Here is a 21,137-nt window from a genome sequence, read left to right as displayed (position 1 = left end):
GCGGGAAGCTGCGGCGCCCCCGCTGGTAATCGCTTCAGTGGTCAGCGGCGTCGGCACGCCGCGGGCCACATAGCACAAGGCAGCGGACCGGATTCGGGCCGCGGGCCTTGTGTTTAGAGCAAAAGTTCCCGGCGGTGCCGCGGACCGGCGCTAACCACCCAACGCCCGGTCCGCGGCCCGGTGATTGGGGACCCCTGTCCTAGTGCACTGCAATGTACTACTGAGAGGAGGGTGAGTCACTGTGCTAAAAAGGGATGCAGAAATTTGTTTTGAAGAAGTGCTTTGGTTTTCTGATTCATGGTAGTAACCACAGTTTGTTTTCTAAGTTGGTTTGTGGAATAACCCATTTCAGAATTGTAGAACTGGTTATTGTTAGACAGTAGAAAATATAATCTTCAAGAGCATCTGTCACCTACTTTTAGCCCTATAAGCCTATGGACCGAAAGGTGGTGACCCATGGAGTCCAGGGATTTAAGTTTTAGACTTATCTTCCCCGTTGTTCCCCTGGGGTCAGCGCTGGAAGCATTGAGCGGCAGCTTCCAGCGCTCACATTGGGGAAAGGTAAGTATAAAGTTTACATCCCTAGACTCTACTGGTCCATAGGAAAGTCCAATCTATGCCACACAAAAGCATCAAATAAAACAATACTAGCCCTTTGAATGTATGTGGAATGTTGATGTGGACATTTAGGTATCAAAGGCCTTGCTCACGAAGGGGTTGTTCTTTTTTTTTTCCTTCCATAAATTAACTCTTTGATTTTTTTTTTTTTTTGTAACTTTGTTGTGAACCTCATTGGGCAATGAACTAAATGAACTAAAGTTTTTAGAAAGAATAATTTTTCTTTTTTCCTTGCCAGTAGTCGCATTGTGCACAAATGGCCCTGCAGATGTTCCAGACACCTTCCATAGGCTGTATTTCCAGCTGAACATGCTGGAAGAAGCACCTCTCACTTCCTCTTGCACTTTTGCAGGAAGCTTACAGGCATCTGTGGTTGCTGTGGAGACCCCAGAATTGGCAGGAAAGCCTAGAGCGGTCTTGGAAAGGAAGTGTTTATAGCAATGAAATGCAGGAATTAACAGAATTGCACATTTTTAGCTTGTGCAGTCTTTGTTGGCTGGGATAAAGTTCTGGAAAGCGTTATTGCTGTTGTAATCCGGAAGTTAAAGCCACTCATTGTTCACATAGGAAGACCTTGTCATCCAGAGCTATAAGTAAGGCGTTCCTAAGATGCCGCACACCCCATATGAAAGCACCCAGCAAGCAGCATGCATTTATTTCTATGTCCTGGCTTGTAATGATGTACATTCATCATATTTGGAGGCTGATAAAAATTGCTGCTCTAATCTGAGCTTAAGTTATTGATGAACTGCTGAATATTTTTTTTGTTTAGATTCCGAAGGGCATAAAGCATTGATGTGTTTCTCTAATTCAAGGCAATTTTGCAAATTGCTTTAGACACCTAGCATAAGCAAGGTATGCTTTGTCATGAGTATTTGATTTATGCCCTTTGCAAAGTGAGTACCTTCCTTTGATGAGATGTGAAGTGCACTGCTTCGTAACATGTCTTTCACTGCCTTCTCCATCCCCTTTTCTTTTTGCAGATGTGCTGCTTAATCATGTAATCTCTGCAGTTTTTAATAATTTCATTCAGCCACATTGAACTACAAATTACTTTGCAATTAAAGGCAGGCTGCCACTTCAGACTGTATGACAAGTGCCACATGGTATACTGGCTTGTCTATTTAGTGCTTGACATAAGGATTATAGTAGACTTCTAAATAGGATAGAGTTTTAAAAACAAACTACCTATAGTATATATTTCATTATAATTCTGCTTAGGGTTTGGGTTACACAGTGATTTTAGTTGTGTGACACAAATATTGCAAGGTCACATTATGACCTCTCCGGTAGTTAATAATGTGTTTGTGTTAATATATACAATGTCATGTGAATGCTACACTGCTTTTGCAAAAATGCAAACCTTGGATTTTTGAGTTGCAAGTTGCAAATTGCAGGAGATCATTGTAGGCTGGGTCGGTATTATTGTATCTTGACTCCACCGATTGGCAGAATACCTGCAAGTCCTGGAAGGTGCTAGGAAGCCCATGATTTCTCCTCCTGGCTGGTTTCACTGAGTTCTCCTCAGACGCTTGTCTTGCCCTTGGTCCCCTGGCTGCTGTGAGTACTGTGCTACTACTCCCCGACCCCACCGCACCTGTCAGTGCTCACCCGCGGCCCGTCAGCTGTTCTTCCTGCTGCTTCACTCTGTCACTCATGGGGTCCGCTGTCCCTCTGCCTGAGCCGCCGCCCCTGCCGGCGGTGCCGCTGCTGCTGTTTGCCGCCACCTCTGCCGGCAGTGCTTCTCCTGCTGTTTCAGGGCTCCTGCTGCCATGTCCCTACGCCACTTGGGGGATTGGACAGGGCGGCGCTGTCAGGCTCGCTGCTCTCTTTTGGTGCCTGTGGCTGTGGCGCTGCCGCTCTCGCGGTGTGGCCTCACTGTTGCTGACCGATCTCTGCGCTTTAGCACAGAGGGGGTTACCGCCTTCTGGGCCGCCAGCGGGGGACGCTCTTTGCAATAGAAATCCATGGAGCCGTTGGCTAACCTTACTGTGCTGCCAGGACCTGCAGCCCAGCCAGCTCTCCAGCCAATCAAGTACAGGGGGCGTCTCCCGCCCTGTCAATCTTGACTCCACTAGTACTTGCTGGTTGCGTCAAGATACAATAATACCGGCTGGGTCCACAGAAGACTGATTTCCAGCGAAGGCAATGTCTGCTGCAGATCAGCGATGACAAGCTTGCCCCTAAACTTGCACCATTTGGTACGGGTTTTGAAGTGTGTTTTATCGTGAATTCCTGCACGGAATTCATCCCCTTATAGAGAGAAGGTGAAATCCACAGCAGAGATTATGATAAAATAGACATATGCTGCGTGATTGATTCCGCAACACAAGTCGATTTTTCACATGTATTTTGTGCGTGTTATTTCCCAGGGATCCGCACGGAAATTACACAGCAATTCAGTCCCGTGTCTAATCGGTGTTGTAGATTCTACATTCATTATAACCCGCAGCCAAATTGCACTCCAAAATATTCATGCGACGTCAATGCAAGAACAAGCTACACGCAAATTACTAATATTTCCTTTGTTGGTTGTGTAAGCAAAGTTGCTGTGTAGCTTTAGGGCCCTTTAATACTGAGCAATTATCGTTCAGATTCTAAATGGATTATGCGAATCTGAACGATCATCGTTAAGTTTAAATGGCAGCAACATTTGAACAACAAATGATAATTTGTTAATCGTGTGGATCGTGCATGCATAAAAAAAAGTTAAATCAAATGACAGTCTGCTTGTGTAAACAGGCAGTCATCAGTCTAGGAAGGACTGGCTGTTTACTGTGAATTCAGTGAGCGAGGATTGCTCCTGTGTAAAGCATAGGCGCGATCATTGCTTGGACAGTTGTCAGGCGCTTCTGCAGTGGACAGTCATACCATGTGAAGGAACCCTTAGATCACTGTACAGAGTCCCCTAGCCTTTGGTAATTGCTATCTAAGGTGTTTTTACCGGAAAAAAAACCTGCCTTGGCTGTTTGTTGCCTGGAGATAGAATTTTCTATATTGTCATTTCAGCTTGTGATCTAAAAAGAATGGCAGTAGATCTCTCTAGGGGTGCCTCGGGTGTATTACATTTTTGCCCACTACATTCCTTTTGAACATTTATATCAAAAAGTAGTTTGTATAATAGCAAGCAGGATCTCTTCTACAAAATTGAGTGTCAAAACTTATTTTTTTGGCACAGAAAATGCCTACACATTCACAATTAGGCTGGTCAGTAGCAGCATTGCTTAACCCCTTAAAGGAGTTGTTACATAAAAAAAAAAAAAATCTATACTCTCCTATTCCTCCCCAAGCAGTCTACCTCATCTTCTCCTTCCCACTCTTCTTCTGTCTCCTGCAGTCCCAGGGAAAGTTCACCTTCCCGCCAGCTGGCTGATTCCTCTGCTTCCTGTGACGTTATGTACATTCATAGACAGTCTCCCTTCCTGCCGGCAATGTATGTTATGTCACAGTTCACAGCCCAGTATGGGGAGTGCGAAGCTATTGCAAAGATTGCGCACACGTGCTGTCTCTGCAATAGATTGGCATTCCTTACTAGGCAGTGAACGCTACATCACAAGAATGTGACCTTCACAGACCTGCAGGAAGAAAAATGCAAGGAATGAACGTCCCATAACCAGAAGAGGATCCAGTCTGCTTGTGGTGAGCTGATCCGGGGTACGGTCTGCCTGGGGAGGAATAGGTGAGTATAGAATCCTTTTTTTTTTTGTTTTGTTTTGTTTTTTTCTTTAATGACAAAACCCATGGATGTACTTCCTCCTCCCCCTCCATTTTTCTTTCTTCCTCCCCATTTTCAAAACAAAAATAACTTTTATTTTTCCATCAACATAGTGAAATGAAACCCCCCCCCCCCCCCCCACAATTTTGCCGTTTTTGTGAGGGCCTTGTTTTTACGACATATACACTACCGTTCAAAAGTTTGGGGTCACCCAAACAATTTTGTGTTTTCCATGAAAAGTCACACTTATTCACCACCATGCGTTGTGAAATGAATAGAAAATAGAGTCAAGACATTGACAAGGTTAGAAATAATGATTTGTATTTGAAATAACATTGTTTTTACATCAAACTTTGCTTTCGTCCAAGAATCCTCCTTTTGCAGCAATTACAGCATTGCACACCTTTGACATTCTAGCTGTTAATTTGTTGAGGTAAGCTTGTGAAATTGCACCCCACGCTTCTAGAAGCATCTCCCACAAGTTGGATTGGTTGGATGGGCACTTCTGGCGTACCATACGGTCAAGCTGCTCCCACAACAGCTCAATGGGGTTCAGATCTGGTGACTGCGCTGGCCACTCCATTACCGATAGAATACCAGCTGCCTGCTTCTGCTGTAAATAGTTCTTGCACAATTTGGAGGTGTGTTTAGGGTCATTGTCCTGTTGTAGGATGAAATTGGTTCCAATCAAGCGCTGTCCACTGGGTATGGCATGGCGTTGCAAAATGGAGTGATAGCCTTCCTTATTCAGAATCCCTTTTACCCTGTACAAATCTCCCACCTTACCAGCACCAAAGCAACCCCAGACCATCACATTACCTCCACCATGCTTAACAGATGGCGTCAGGAATTCTTCCAGCATCTTTTCATTTGTTCTGCGTCTCACAAACGTTCTTCTTTGTGATCCAAACACCTCAAACTTGGATTCATCCGTCCACAACACTTTTATCCAGTCTTCCTCTGTCCAATGTCTGTGTTCTTTTGCCCATCTTAATCTTTTTCTTTTATTGGCCAGTCTCAGATATGGCTTTTTCTTTGCCACTCTGCCCTAAAGCCCAAAATCCCGCAGCCGCCTCTTCACTGTAGATGTTGACACTGGTGTTTTGCGGGTACTATTTAATGAAGATGCCAGTTGGGTACCTGTGAGGCGTCTGTTTCTCAAACTAGAGACTCTAATGTGCTTATCTTCTTGCTTAGTTGTGTAATGCGGCCTCCCACTTCTTTTTCTACTCTGGTTAGAGCCTGTTTGTGCTGTCCTCTGAAGGGAGTAGTACACACAGTTGTAGGAAATCTTCAATTTCTTAGCAATTTCTCGCATGGAATAGCCTTCATTTCTAAGAACAAGAATAGACTGTCGAGTTTCAGATGAAAGTTCTCTTTTTCTGGCCATTTTGAGCGTTTAATTGACCCCACAAATGTGATGCTCCAGAAACTCAATCTGCTCACAGGAAGGTCAGTTTTGTAGCTTCTGTAACGAGCTAGACTGTTTTCAGATGTGTGAACATGATTGCACAAGGGTTTTCTAATCATCAATTAGCCTTCTGAGCCAATGAGCAAACACATTGTACCATTAGAACACTGGAGTGATAGTTGCTGGAAATGGGCCTCTATTCACCTTTGTAGATTTTGCACAAAAAAACAGGCATTTGCAGCTAGAATAGTCATTTACCACATTAGCAATGTATAGAGTGCATTTGTTTAAAGTTAGGACTAGTTTAAAGTTATCTTCATTGAAAAGTACAGTGCTTTTCCTTCAAAAATAAGGACATTTCAATGTGACCCCAAACTTTTGAACGGTAGTGTACACTTTAGCACAAATGACATAACTTCATTCTGTGTGTCAGTACAATTACAACATTAACAAATGTATACATTTTATTTTCTTGTACTCATTTTAAAACATATTCTGAATTGTCTTTGTTAAAAGAGAAAATATTTTCTACTGCCTTCTTCTGTCTGCCATAACTTTAAATTTTTGTCAATATAGCTGTGTGAGGGCTTGTTTTTTGTGGGACATGGACTGTTTATGATATTTCTCCTGGAATTGTATAAGGACTTGACCCTTTGCAATCCAATTTTGGATTCAGGGTTTCCTAGGGGGCTTTCTCTTTCTACCATTATACAATGGCACCATCTGCTGGCTAGAGCCAGTACTGTAGTATGGGACATGCTGGAGAGACCCCCGACAACTGCGCAGCCAGTAATATACAGTAAGAATACCCTGCCAGACGTCTTCCAACATCAGAGCTGTGTACAACTTTCAATCAGAATGTCTTTAGACGTCACAGTGGATTGGAAAGGGGTAATAAGTAGAAATGCATGGCCTTCAGAAGGCCCACTGCTGTTATGATACCTGAACAGCACCTCCATAATCTCTGATGCTGATCAGGGCATTTATATGCTGCTGTTAGAATGGACAGTAGCATTTAAAGAGTTTACAGCTGCGATTAGCATTCACAATGATTGACAGCTGACACTTTGCTGCAACAGTTGCAAAGACTGCTTACCGACTCCCGATTCTGCTCCATACAAATCTTGTGCACCCAGCGCCCCGTGCTGTTTTTGTAACTCGTGTGAAAGTCAACCAAAGTCCATTTTGAAAACCATGTTGCACAGCGAGCTATACTGGTCCTGTAACTCGGAAGCTGTGGAGACGCTGTAGCTCGCTGACTTTTAATTCCGTGGCAGTTACGGAAGCTGCATAGCTCAGCTGAGCTCGACTGGTTCCATCATCACAACCAGCTTGTGATCAGCGTTTCCATCTTAGCCATGTTTACTCAGATGGGTACACCTCTGTATGCTTATGTTGAAATGTATTTAAAAAAACAAAACAAAATGGACAAAATCTGAGAATGCCCTTTATATGTGGAGCATCTAATGGCAGAGGTCAGTGAGTACAATAACATCTGCTGAGCTCTTAAGCTTAGTACTATTAGCATGGCAACAGATCCTTGTAAATTGCATCCTTCTATTAAACAATTTGTACTCAGCTGTTTGTCTACGGCACACATGTCAAACACAAGGTCCGCGGACCGCTGAATCTGGCCCGCCGTCTCATTTTATGTGGCCCGCTGGCCATGCAACAACCAAATAGGCAGTCCACTCACAGCCTGGAGCTCTTGTCTGGTCACGGTGCAGAGTCTGTGATCACTGACCCCTTCCCTGCCGTGTCTGTGTGTGCCGTCCTGTACGTCGCCCGGATGCTGAGGGGAGAGTCCAGCAGTTACAGGCTCAGGAGCAGCTGCCACCAGACCGGAGCTTACAGGCTGGGTGAGTGGAATGTCTGTAGGAATGCTGGCCGGCCGGGGGCCAATTATTACTGAGGCTGATGTGGGGGTGACTATTACTACTGGGACCACTATGGGGATCACTGTTACTACTGGGGCCAAAATTACTACTGTGGCGGTCACTGTTGCTACTGGTGCCACTATGAGGGTCACTGTTACTACTGGGGCCACTATTACTATTGGGGTCACTGAGGGGTTACTATCACTACTGAGACCACAGTGGGGAACCCTGTTATGACTGGGGTCACTATGGGGGTCACTGTTACTACTGTGGCCACTATGGGGTTACTATCACTACTGGGGCCACTATAGGGGTCCATATCACTACTGGGGTCACTATGGGGGTCACTTACTACTGGAGCCACTATTGGGACCCTATTACTGCTGGGGTCACTATTACTACTGCGGCCACTATGGGGGTCACTATTGCTGTATTGTCTTACAATTACAATTGGCCCTTTGAAGGCACCCAAAAGGCTGATATGGCCCTTGGTGAAAATGAGTTTGATGCCCCTGGTCTAAGGGGAAAAAAAATTCCCTAATTCATTGGCGCTTATTAATGAATATTGGCCAATATTCTGCCAACTCTTTTTAGAACTCTTCAGTCTTCAATTGCGCCAAATTTACAAAAGTGGAGCAACCCAAAAATGCACCAATTGTTGCATAGTAGGGCAGCGTGTTCCAAACATATGCTAATTTTGCATAGCAGTGCTGCTTGCGCCATAAATGTGACAATTTTTATTCCAAAATATGTTTTGTACCACAAATGAAATTCTGCTTTATGTACTAATAATAAAAAAAATAGTCATCTGTCTAATTACTGACTTGAACACATAAAATGTAGGCAAAAAGCATGAAAAAAATCACTTTATTCATGTAGTTTATTTTGCACCACAGAATGCACTGATTTCCTCATAACACTTCTACGTGCTCCAGAATTGCACCAGTTTGTACTCGGAAATATGTATCACTTTAAAAATTTAATTCTGCATCATCGACTAGTATATAAGATAAATAGTCAATAGTCAAAATAATGATGACAAAACAAAATATAGGCGCAAACTCAAGAAAAAAAACAAACATGTCCATGTAGTTCGATTTGCACCTAAAAATGTGCCAAAATTTGCAGCAAATATCACTTTATTTAGAACAACTTTCATTAGGTTTTATTAGTGCCACTTTTTATCAACACTTGTAATCATAAGTTTGTCGGAAAGCTAGGCAGAAGCTTGCCATGCCCACTTTCAGGGTAAAAAACAAAATGATGAGTTTGACAGAAATTTTTCTTTTTGGGGCAAACTATTTGTAAGGCCTCATGTCCACGGGCGGATTGGATTCCGCATGCAGGAGCCCACAGCTTAATCCAGCTCTGCCTGTTACCAAGAACACTGCAGGACTTATACTACACATCCGGGTCTTCTGCGGTTCTTCTCTTTTCTTCACTGTAGATGTGTGCGGAAGTGTCGGCCGGCGCGCATGCGGAGTTAGCTGCTATTTTAAACTGCTTTCCCGCGGAATCCGTGGCCCTTTGACTTCAATGAAAACCGTCCATGCGGGATTCGCAGTGAAATGGAGCATGCTGTGATTCTTCTTTTTTTTTTTTCTGGACCAAAAAGTCAACAAATCAAATCTGCATGGTTTATTTCACTTTAGGACGCCTATGTATGCCAATAGGCGGCTTGTTTTGTGGATCTTCTGCAAATCAGATTTGTCCGTGGACATTGGGCCTTAGTTTGTCTAAGTCTGTGCTCCTTTTATTTTGGCAAATTTTTAGACACAAATCTGTTGCAAACACATTCATAAATAAGGGCCGTTATGTTCTTATTGGCACGTCACTTATAAAATGAGATTGTGAAGTGAATGGTAGCATGTCGGCAGGGAAGCACCAAAGCTTTCAGCTATTGGCTCATTGAGACTCGGCGTGACCACTGCTCTTCCGCCTGTCATTGGCCATAAAACCCAGCATAGCACAGAAGGTGTGTGTGTGTGGGGGTGGGGGTGGGGGGGGGGGGGTGGGGGGGGTCTCTAGACTGTTGGATTTTCATCCTTGATGGAAAGGGCTTTGTACAATAGATTAAGAGACAACAGGTGGTAAAGGACTTGGGTGAACACAGGATATTTAAAACCCTGTTCTCTGGTAAGATACCCAGACTTGCAACCTGCGAAGACCTAAGTAAACTCTTGCTCTGCTCAGCCCTTTGCTGCTCCATTTTTTCATGATTCTTTAACATGAAAGCTCCTGTGTGTTGTGCGTTTTCTTTCCACATTCCCATATTATCTTCTCCTTCACTTGCAATATTATATGGATGGTTATTGCTTTCCAGCGAATGGCAAATAGGTGTTAATGTCAGCTCGCTGACGCTTGCTAATTTGTGTCCCCCTCTGTCTAATTGACCAGTTGTACTTGCATTGCTTCCCTTGGAAAGCTATGCTCTTTACACCTGAGAGAATTTTTCCCATTAGCTCCACAGCACAAGCTTCATACTTTGCATTTAAATCCCCTCCATGTGATTAAGCAGTCATAGGAATTAAAGAAAAGGAGGCATTATTACTTCTGATGTGTAAAATTGTGACTCGCTATAAAATGGTTCTCTACAGCAGGGAGACCTGGCTTTTCTTGTAGAAATGGATGCAAATGCTGATGTAAGACCATGTGGCGCTCTGCTTACACTGAACATGCCTTGCATACGGTCTTCACGCCACTTTTTCTATTTCCCATCATGAGGATTGCATGGCATGCCGACATTTAGCTGGATTTCTATGTTTAAGAACTAGATAACATCTATAAACCGTGTGGAAAGATACTTGGATAGCGTATGACTGTGCTATAATGGGCAATGTATTCTTTTTGACTGTTTATAATGGTGACCCTCATTAGATAAACTGGCTGGAGACCAAATTGTAATTTCTGAGCATAGGCTTTGGCTGCACCTATCGGCTTCCTCATCTAAAGATCTCCTATAAATATCTAGCAATTTTCTTATATTGCTAAGAATGAGATTCACAGTGCAATTTTGTGTTTAAAAGTCGTCATTTATGTATGGCAATTACATTCATTTCATTGAAGAGCAATTATCCTGCAACAATGTTTAGTTGCAGTCCGGCGCTGGTAGTCCCGCAGATCTGACGTGGTGGGTAAATCTGACACTACTGTTTAATGTCAGCGCTCTTGTCTGATGTAGCAGTATGGTTGTGTGTTAAACATATTTGTTTATGAGCCCCGATGTTTGCAAGTTGTAATGCTTGTGGGCTACTAATAAGTATAAATAAGATACAGTAGCGAATGCGTACACATGCCTTCGTCTTACTCCTAGTTAGTTCTCTTATTAATTTTAATGTCTGTTTTATGCATTAAGTGATTATGAGATCATTCAACTGTTTAGTACGTTGCTCATCATTCTTAATCTGTATATGTTTTCGTCCTTACAGAGCCATCAAGAATGCCAAGGGACTGCACAGCAAAAAGGAAGTTCCCATACACAGGGTGGCAGATATTTCTGGGGTAAGGCTAATTGTTGTGCTAATCTTCATTTATTTCTTTAGTAAATTGTCAGGATAAGAATAACAGTGTTCCATTGGTGATAACAATGTTGAATCTAGTGTCTAGTTTGGGGGTTATTCCATGCTAAAGCACTGCATTTACTATGATGTTAGTTGGAAGACTCAATAGGTGTATAGAACGGAGAGCCACATTAAACTTTGGTGATTGGGAGCCACATTCAATTTTTAGGCTTGGGCTCCACATCAAATTTGGCTGCAATCAACAGTGCAAAGCCAAGGTTCACACTATGACCCTCGTTACGTGGCATCCTAATGTAAGTGAATCCAAGGTAACTGATGGATTTCTGGTGAATGTCAGCTGTCGGCATTGTATGATTTGCAATGCGACTGCATTGGCTTGCATTATGATATAATGTAGCATGGCCGTGGTGCGATCTTTGGTGGCAGCGTAATGTGTTGTGGCCAAAGTCGCTGTGTAACCCTAGCCAAAACGTGCAGAACCAGGAAGCTGGGAAATTGTAAACATTTGCTGTTAAATGCAACGGGATTCTCTCACTAGGAAAGCAAATTCCTTAATTTTAAAAAATTAAATTAAAAAAAATTTATGACTCACTATGAAAATTGACATGGGTGAAGATTATGTAGCAGATTTATGAAAATTGTCCCAAAGAAAAACGGTCTTTATTGCCCATAATAACTAATCACAAAGCAGCAGTGATTTTTGAAGGGCACTGGGAAGAATGAAAGCTGAGCTGTAATTGGTTGCTATAAGCAATAGTTTTTCTTCTAGACCGTTACATAAATCTCCCCCATATCTATTGAAAAATCACACCTCTTGGCAAAGGTGTCTGTACCCATGACGTCAAGACACAATTGCCAAACAGGCCTTTGTCTCAGTGTGTCACAAGCGTAATTGATTATTGGCTAATTTGAAAGAGAGTCTGGTGACCGATTAATTTAGAAAAATCTGTGATCACTGAGATCACCGGATCTGACCACCTGATTTCTCCTTGTGGGGTTTACCGAAGGACCATGTATACTGTAATAAGCCGTGAATTATTGATGCCCTTAGAGACGCCATACGGTGGGAGGTTGCTGGGGTTACCAATGTCATTTTAGCAGATGTTGTCACCGATATGCAGGCTAAGGTGCTTGGGTGCTGGAGGAGCCATTGTCCTAGGCAGACCTTGTTTTGCAATATACAAGGTAAATACAAATCAATTTTCATACGGAACCCCAAACCATCGATGATGTCCCTTCACAGGGACCTGCAGCTGCTCCAGCTCGTTACTGGTTGAATGCAACTCAGGATCAGCTGGTAATTGGCTGCAGCGGTCACGTAGCCTTGTCATCTCTGGAGACGAAAGAAGAGAGCAATGGAGGACCTGGCAGTGTAGGAATAGGAGCTGCAAGGAATTGGGTTTATACAGTGTTGAGCAGATTTTAATTTATGTATTTTTTCCTTCTGACTACCCTTTGAAGGAGCTATGGCGGATGTATTGGAGGTTTATGGGTAAAATTTTATTTAACATTTTTATTACTTTTTATGCCAAGATTTTCTGACTTGCATTAGAACGACAACCTTTTTGCCGTGGTAATGGCAAATGGTAAAAAAGTAGCAGATGCTCAGACTGCCCCATGTAGAAGACTGAATGCACACGGCTGCGTCGGACTCCACATGCGGGATCCTGGAGCGGAATCCAACCCGGTGCCCGACCGGTGACCCCTGCGGATCTGCATTGCAGGTGTGCCAGCCGAGCACAGTACAGATGACGCCACGCTGTCGCTAGGTGATGACACTGATTCCGTGGCCTGTCCGCATGGAAGCCGTCTGCGCAGAATTCAGCTTAAAATAGAGAGTGCTGCGATTTTTTTGCCTGCGAGTGGAAAATCGTTATTGATTTCCGCTCTTGGGCATTGAAACCTGCTTTTGCATAGCCCGCTATGGCCTGGTATTTGCTGCGGAATCCGGAGGCAGATGCCCACTCCGGATTCCACATTGAAAATCTGGCTATGTGCATTGGGCCTAAGGCTGCTTTTAGACCAGACGATTCTCGTTTTCTTATGATGTCACCGCTAGCTGGTTCGCCCTCGTTCAGCCGGTTTAGACAGGCAGACACATTGCTGGTTCGTTCAAATGAGCGCCATATGGTATCATTCAGTCTTTCACATTCACCATGTAAATGAATGATTGCTGTTTAAACTGAATGATTCGTAAATGAGCCAACAATTATTTTTGAACCCACGTAAAATGAATGGCGAACGAAAACAAGAACGGTTCTCATTCATTCGTTGACGCGGGTTTAGATCGAATGATTGTCGCTCACTTTAAACCGTTTGAACGATTTTTTAACAATAACTTGTTCCGTCTACAAGCACCTTGAGTCGAATTTAGTGTAAAATGCTTCTTTCCCCACAATGTGTGCATGAGATTTGTTTTTTAACCCCTCTAATTTGCTGGTACTGAAGCTATGTGTGAATAAATCCTTATTGCCCCAGGGTACTTTTTCAGGTGTGTGGGAGAGTAGCTGGCTGACTGTACTCACATTCTGATGCATTTCTTGGCCATAATGTATAGAAGGCCTGTGCCCCACTGCTTTAATCCTTTTACCTGCTAGACGCCATCAGTGAACATTTCCGAAATATCCCGACTATGGTGCTATAAGGTTCGCCTGGTTCTTGGCAGTGTTGCATCGTTGGTACGGTACCTCTTCGCAATTTAATCTTATTGGTCTATTTCACCAGTCACAATGCGAACTGCCAGAAAGGGCAGTGTATAGACTGCAGACTTTCGGAATTTATCTTGCAGCATTGCAAATTATTGTTTTTCTGTTTCATGTAAATGGAATTTAAATGCGCTTGCGATGTAAGCATTTCGCTAAGATTTTCTGAAAAATTGTGAGCCTATGCTGTCATTGTAGTTTATATTTTCTCCCTTCCTATTCCTGTGCCCAAAAATCGCTTTGTGCAATACATCTCACGCTGGCACAGCATGCCATCATATCCAATTTACTAATCATTTAGTGATTCCTGTGTGATGGTTATTTCCCAGACTGTTTTTCATTCCCATCAACCTGCTGTGTGATGGGACTCTGATATGCAGCTGCCCTCACTGTTAATTGCATAGTTAGATTTGGGAATCCAGTAACAGGCTGACAGTGTTGTAACATGTTTTAGAAGCTCTTACAATTGATCATGCCTTAGAAATTACTGCCTGGGTTAAAGCACTGTGAAGTTACAGCTTGATGTAACCAGTGATATAGTTACAGAATTTTTAGCACTTCAGTTAATAACTGAAATGGTCAAAATGGTTTTCATGGGGTTGTCAGAGTTAGGAAAAGAAAATTAACTTTGTCTCTCCCATGTCCAAACATTCCCTATGCTCATGCAGTTTATAAACAGCACATCATAGGAGAGCAGAGCTGCCGATGGGATTGATGGGAGATAGGAGTATTAGCTGTTTTATTACATTTGGCCATAAGATCAACTTTGTAACTCTAAGGCCCAATGTCCACAGCGGAATTGAATTTTGAAATCCACGTGTTGCACCCGCACAGACGATCCGCAGTTCAAGACGCATAAACAAACATGGGTGTCCGCAGCTGAATTAAAGCACACGGATTTGTCCTGCGGACCTTTTGGTGTGGACAACAAATCGCGGCCCGTCCGCAATTCACTTGTGGACGGGCCATGGATTCAGCGGGAGAACAGAAGTTTAATAAAAAAGTCCACTGTGTATGTGCGCCTACCGCACACATCCGCAGTGAAGAAAGTAGAAGACCCGCAGTGAAGAAAATAGAAGACCCGCAATGACGATCAGCTGCAGTCTTCATCTTTACAACTCATTTTATTCCCCTTGCACACCATATTAAAGTATTACAAGGTTCCTTATTGAAAATTGTATATGTTTTTGTGTGCAGATATTTACTGTGCACATTAAAATTAACAGTGTCTGTGTAATGATGGGTCCTCTATGCTCTGCCCTCTGTTACTACTGAATGCTAGAACCCCCACTATTAACTCAGAACTTTATATTGGGGCTTTTAGAATGCGTTTTCGAAACCCACAGAACCCCTTTAACTGCTGGGCTCTAATGCTCTAAACTGTCCAGCAGAATCCTTTAGCACTGTTGTAGAATTATAGGTCATGGAATTCAAAATTGGTGCAAGAGAAGTTTAAAAAAAAATGGAATTACATGCTATTTTTATGTATAGCGTTAAAATCTCCACCTGAAATCCAGTTGGATGGTTACCTCCTGTGTGACGAAGCAAACCTTGCAAGAATAAATGGTTGGGAGCATAATAATAAGATTGTTGTTCATTAAAGGGGTTGTCCCGCGAAAGCAAGTGGGGTATACACTTCTGTATGGCCATATTAATGCACTTTGTAATGTACATCGTGCATTAAATATGAGCCATACAGAAGTTATTCACTTACCCACTCCGTTGCTGGCGTCCCCATCTCCATGGCTCCGTCTAATTTCAGCATCTAATCGCCCGATTAGACGCGCTTGCGCAAAAGGGTCTTCTCCCTTCTGGTCGGTCCGGGCACGAGCAGCGTTCTGGCTCCGCCCCTTCTATGCGTCATTGCGTAGCTCCGCCCCATCACGTGTGCCGATTCCAGCCAATCAGGAGGCTGGAATCGGCAATGGACCGCACAGAGCCCACGGTGCACCATGGGAGAAGACCCCGCGGTGCATCGTGGGTGAAGATCCCGGCGGCCATCTTGGAGGAAAAGAAAGAAGAAGCTGCAGAGAGGGGATTCGGGTAAGTAAAAAAATTTTTTTAATTTCACCACATCCCTTGGGTTTGTCCTGCGCTGAACGGGGGGCCTATGCAAAAAAAAAAAAACGTTTCGGCGCGGGACAACCCCTTTAAGTGCCTAGCTAAGGATAAACCCGCCTGCTGGGTTGGAGTAGTCCTCTTTTATATAGAATATTCCAATTGTTTATAGAATTGGACTGCAACGCATTTTCTTTCTTGGAGTAAGACTCCAATACATCTACAACAGTTTGTCTTATTGCAGGATTTACGCTAACTCCAATGTGTAGGCCACTTTCACATCTGCATTGGAATCTCCAGCTGGAAGTTCCGCCGTAAATCCGGCTCAAAATACCAGGACAAAGTGCTGCATGCAGTGCTTTTTTTCCCTATCTATAAAAGCTGGGCACCTGAGCAGAAACCGAACAGACCCCATTATAATCAATGGGGTCCATTCGGTGCTGTTTGGTTCAATCCTGAGTGGAGCAGGAAAGCCGAACCCTAGGCGCAGGTGTGAAATCACCCTTACGTGAAGAAACAAAGTTCTACAACTATCTGATATTTTTTTGTCTTCCTCATTTTCAAGATGTGTTTGCTGTCAGTGAATGTGAACATTCTTGTTTACATTCAGAGGCCACAAACCTGTACAGACCTGGCACTGCTCTGCAGTAAATACTCGTGCGCAAAATACATCATCAGCAGTAGCACAGATCTCTTTGATAGTGTGCTACAACTTCTCAAAACCAGGATTTTTATCTTACATACGCCTTGCCTAAATTGTGTACAAAAGCATTGGACCTGAAAGGGTTACTCTCCAGAACTTCACGACTCAGATGATCACTTTGGCTTAATATCTGTAATCTTCTTTTCAGTGTTGCATCTCCTTTATACTGTACTTCATGCGGCTATGTTTCCCCTGAATAAGGGTTACACTGGTTCTCCTCACCTATTTGGTAGGCTCTGATTACATCATTTTCTCTTCTATGTCAGGTACCTCTCCATGCGCACTCTCTCTATTTTCATCTCAGTTTGTGTCTTTGCACATCTGATTGCTCCTCCAGCTTCCTCCTGTTTCCTAGGTTCGTGGCAACTTTTCCATTATGTATGTAGTGTTCTTTCTGGAGCATGTGAAGAAAGGGTGACACTACGCACCTGGGCACTAACTTTTTTTTTTTGAGGCTGCATTCACTTTTTGCGTCCACCGCATGGCTGAAAACCGCACCACGCATAAGTCAGCGCAGTCTTCTAATTGAGCAGAAGTGACGGAAGTTTGATTGTAAATGGCTGCATGGTATTACAGCTAATACCTGAAATATTGCCTCGCCATTTACAGTCAAACTGCTTTTATCTGTGCTCCGTTAGAAACCCCATGTCAATTTCCATGTATACTGCCATGGGGTGGACACAAAATGTGAAAATGCCATGACTATAGAAGCTTACTAGTGAAGTTTCAATCCTTTTGAACACTCGTTGGGTTAACACATTTTCTGTAACCTGACTATTTTGACCTGTTTTTAAAAAAACAAACAAACAAACAAAAAACTTAATACACCCTTTAATAATTACACTGTTTAACGGTGTAATTTCCCTTTTTTATATTTCTAATTCCAGTACCCGGTAGATATTATTAAACCGGCACATACTGCAAATATTTCCCTTTCCCATTATGAGATCCGTCTCCTCACAGCAAACACATACTATACACTCATCTCCTCCTGCTCTGTGAGATTGTTCCCTCCTACACTGAAGTAGGCGGCTGCTTCCTATACTTTCACCACTCTACAATGTGATATCTCCTCCATCCTTCACTCCTCCTGCTGCTAAGTTGATTATTCCCATTCACTGCAGACTAAACCACTGGAGCGAATAGTCTATATTGGTAAGCTTGAGCATAAGGCTATGTTCACACGCCATAAGTTAAATGGGTTGTCTGGGACTCTTGTTACTTTTTACTATTGATGACCTATCCTCTGAATAGGTCCTTAATAGTTGAGCGGCTTGGGTCCACCGCTTGGGACCTCCGCCGATCAGCAGTCCAGTTGTCCGTGCATACAGCGCTGAGAACATATCGCTCTGCCAACATTGCAGCGGACTGGTAGATAAAAAAATAGAAGAGATACATATCCTTGTTCTCCCCTTGATAACCATGGTGTTGAGTCACTGCAATACCCTAATAATAAAGAGGTATGCTTTTTTTGTCGTCCTCTTGTTTTTCCAGCTTTTAAAGAACTATCCAAGTATCAAAGCCGAACGTTGTGTATAAACACAAATCAGTGCTTCTGAAGATCCTTTGTCATTGTTCGAACAAGCCGGCAGAATGCTTGTTTGTACCTTTTCTGTAACTCCCTACAAGTCTTTAGTGTTCTCCGTTAAGGAATCTTAAATCGTCAGCCAACTCTCTCTATGTTCAACATAAATATAGTGATGCCGAGCAGCTTTACGAATCTTGGGCAATTTATGTTGATGTTTAGGTGACACTGATCTGTTCATGCACAAGTTAAGAAATACAAAGCTGATGAGAAGACTGAACTTACATTGCATTCTTCTTTAATTAAAGGGGTTGTCTCATCAAATGAAGTCATTTATCCACAGAATAGAGGGATAAATGGCTGATTGGTGATGGCAGTGGTCTCACCTGCTGGGAGCCTCACCAATCCTGAAGGTCCTCACAGTCCAGCAAGCACACCGCCACTCCCTTCATTTCAATGGAATTGCTGGAGATGGTTAATCTCTTGTAGTCTTGGTGAAATGAACACAGCACTGTTGTGTATGTTTGAGCACTACCCCATTTATGTAGAGACCTTTGGACCCCAGGGGTGAGACCCCTACCAATAAGCTAGTTCTCCTTCTATCCTCTGGTTAGAGGATAACGTCATTTGATGGGATAACTCCTTTAATTTACATCCATTCTTTTTTTTATGCGCATAACATATGCAACAAATATACGCAATTGTGAGTGGAACAGTGACAACCAATGTACTTTCATTGACGCCATTTACAGCGTATTATGGGTGCGTACATTGCACGCATAATACGCAATACAAATACATTCCTGTGAGCCCGACCAAGAAACCCATTCTGCAAGGAGTTAGCTTGTGTCTGTGTGACATTCCTCCAGTTATTAAAGCTATCCATACACATGAGATTTAATTAGTTTGCTACCATATGTAGTGTTTGGTTTTTGCCTCTACATATACCCTCTGATCTATAAAATGCCATGAAATATGCTGGTGCTATATAAATACAGCTGTTTATTTTTATCCGCGGACCATTGGCAGTTCCAGCTAAATGTTGACACTGATGCCCGTGGTGATCATGCGTTGAAGATAAACCTCAAATGCCACTAAAATAAGCTAGATCTGTAAATAATACACAGAATAATGTCCAGGGCAGGCTTTACTCACGAAAGGCTGAGTCTCCATGGTAAAACATTGCGCATGATGTGATCTTGTGCACGATGTATACTTTTGCTATGGGCCCATGGCCAAATTGTCAGGTGATTGAGATTGGGAGTTTAGATTGTAAATACCATTCCTATATCACAGCTGATCATTGCACAAGTAGGTATTCATTCTACATCAATGTTCCCCAACTCCAGTCCTCAGGCAGCCCAACAGGTCATGTTTTCAGGATTTCCTCAGTGTTGCACAGGTGATGTAATTATTGTCGGTGCCTCAGACATTACCACAGGTGATCTTACTATAGGATATCCTGAAAACATGACCTGTTGGGGGTCCCTGAGGACTGGAGTTGGGGACACAGTGTTCTACATAGCATTCAGTGTTATATTGCGTGTTGGGAAATATGGCATTACGTGTACATGTGATCTCATGCATCCTTGATGGCAAAAAAAATATTGATTTTTACTGCAACTAACGAGTATTTTGCCTTTATGTAAGTTCTACAATCAGGATGTTTGTAATACATTATGTCACTGTGAAGCCCTGAGCTAACTGAGGCTGTGGCCTAGTAATTAATCAAGTGTATAATTGAGTGACTTCTGTTTGTTTATCTAATTAAAGAAATACCCCCGATTCAGTACATCTGTCCACCAGCTACTGCGTTTCTATTGTGCCCCATTGATTGTGCATTAAGTCTTTGTAAGAGCCTCAGTCAACCAGACTTGTTACATATTCCAAATCTGTGGGTGGTATTGATGATGTGTTGACTTAAATGAATGGGGAATAATAGTGAGCAGTCTATAAAAGGTCGGTTTCTTATTGCGCATAAACACTGCTGACCTTTCTGCTTTGCTAACGTGGTTGCTGTTTGCCATTTGTCAGTAGATGATGGGTATTATTTGTGTTGATCAGCTTTCTTGACAGCTTACATATGAAATGTAATGTATGTGGTAAATGAAAATGTGATAAAATCTTCTAATAATCTAAATGGGTTTTTTTTGCCATAGGAACCAACGTTTAGGTTTTTCTTACCTTCTAACTTCTTTTTATCCTTTGGGCTAGTAAAGTAAAAAGGGTCCGTAAACCAGCATGAATTTAATGAAAGACGACCAAATCCTGGTACGAAATAAACTGACCAGGATGGCACTATTCCAAAGACATGCTTTCAAATGTTGTTCATGGCATTGGTTAGAATGTTTGTTGGTGTTTTTTTAATTTATTTATTTTCTAACATAAAAAATAATTTTTTTACTGCAGATTTTTCTTTCAGGGCTTGTAGAGAAGTCTACGGAAAAATGACCAAATAATAAATGCTAAATAAAAATTGCATGCCTAAAATGCTATAAACTTTTATATTTCACTAGAGATCTTACAGTGCCATCTGGAGGCAACCATTTTTGGTGAAAAAAAGCTGTTGAAACTATTGTGGGGCAGATTCACTAAACTCTCTTTGTCGTTGTCCCCCCACCACCAGTTTTCTTGTGCAAAAAGTCATACATGTTGGTGCATGGCATCTTGTGTGCCAAAATATGCAACTTTTTTGTATTATACACTGATTGGCTGCCTGATTTGTTTTATATTAAGTGGGTGGTGCTTAACATTGAGGGCGTAGTCTCTCACAGCCTGTCACATTTACTATAATTTACTCAAGAAGCTAGTATAAATTGTAGCTGAAATCTATGACCCCTCTTAACTGGCGTAAATTTCTGATTTGTCTCATGGGTGGCCAGAAAATTTACTAAATGTATCTGGAGGGTTCTGCCTCAATATCTTTGATGCACTTCCCACCAGTGTCATCTTTATTTAGAACGGCATATAAAACGCCAGTCCAAGTAAATCTGCCCAAGTGTGTACA

General features: G+C 42.6%; 1 protein-coding gene across 1 annotated transcript in view; it reads left to right on the top strand.

Annotated features, from left to right (window-relative positions):
* The window catches only part of SND1 (staphylococcal nuclease and tudor domain containing 1), a 572,988-nt gene that overhangs the window by 245,332 nt on the left and 306,519 nt on the right, over positions 1 to 21,137 (top strand). Inside the window, exon 14 of the mRNA XM_066592191.1 lies at positions 11,050 to 11,122. Within this exon, the coding sequence (XP_066448288.1) occupies positions 11,050 to 11,122 (73 nt within the window). The remainder of the gene's footprint in view (positions 1 to 11,049; positions 11,123 to 21,137) is intronic.

This window comes from Eleutherodactylus coqui, chromosome 2 (genome assembly GCF_035609145.1).
Source record: "Eleutherodactylus coqui strain aEleCoq1 chromosome 2, aEleCoq1.hap1, whole genome shotgun sequence".
Taxonomy (NCBI): Eukaryota; Metazoa; Chordata; class Amphibia; order Anura; family Eleutherodactylidae; genus Eleutherodactylus; species Eleutherodactylus coqui.
The sequence above is the reverse complement of the archived record's forward strand: the minus strand, read 5'-3'. Positions and strand labels throughout refer to the sequence as shown.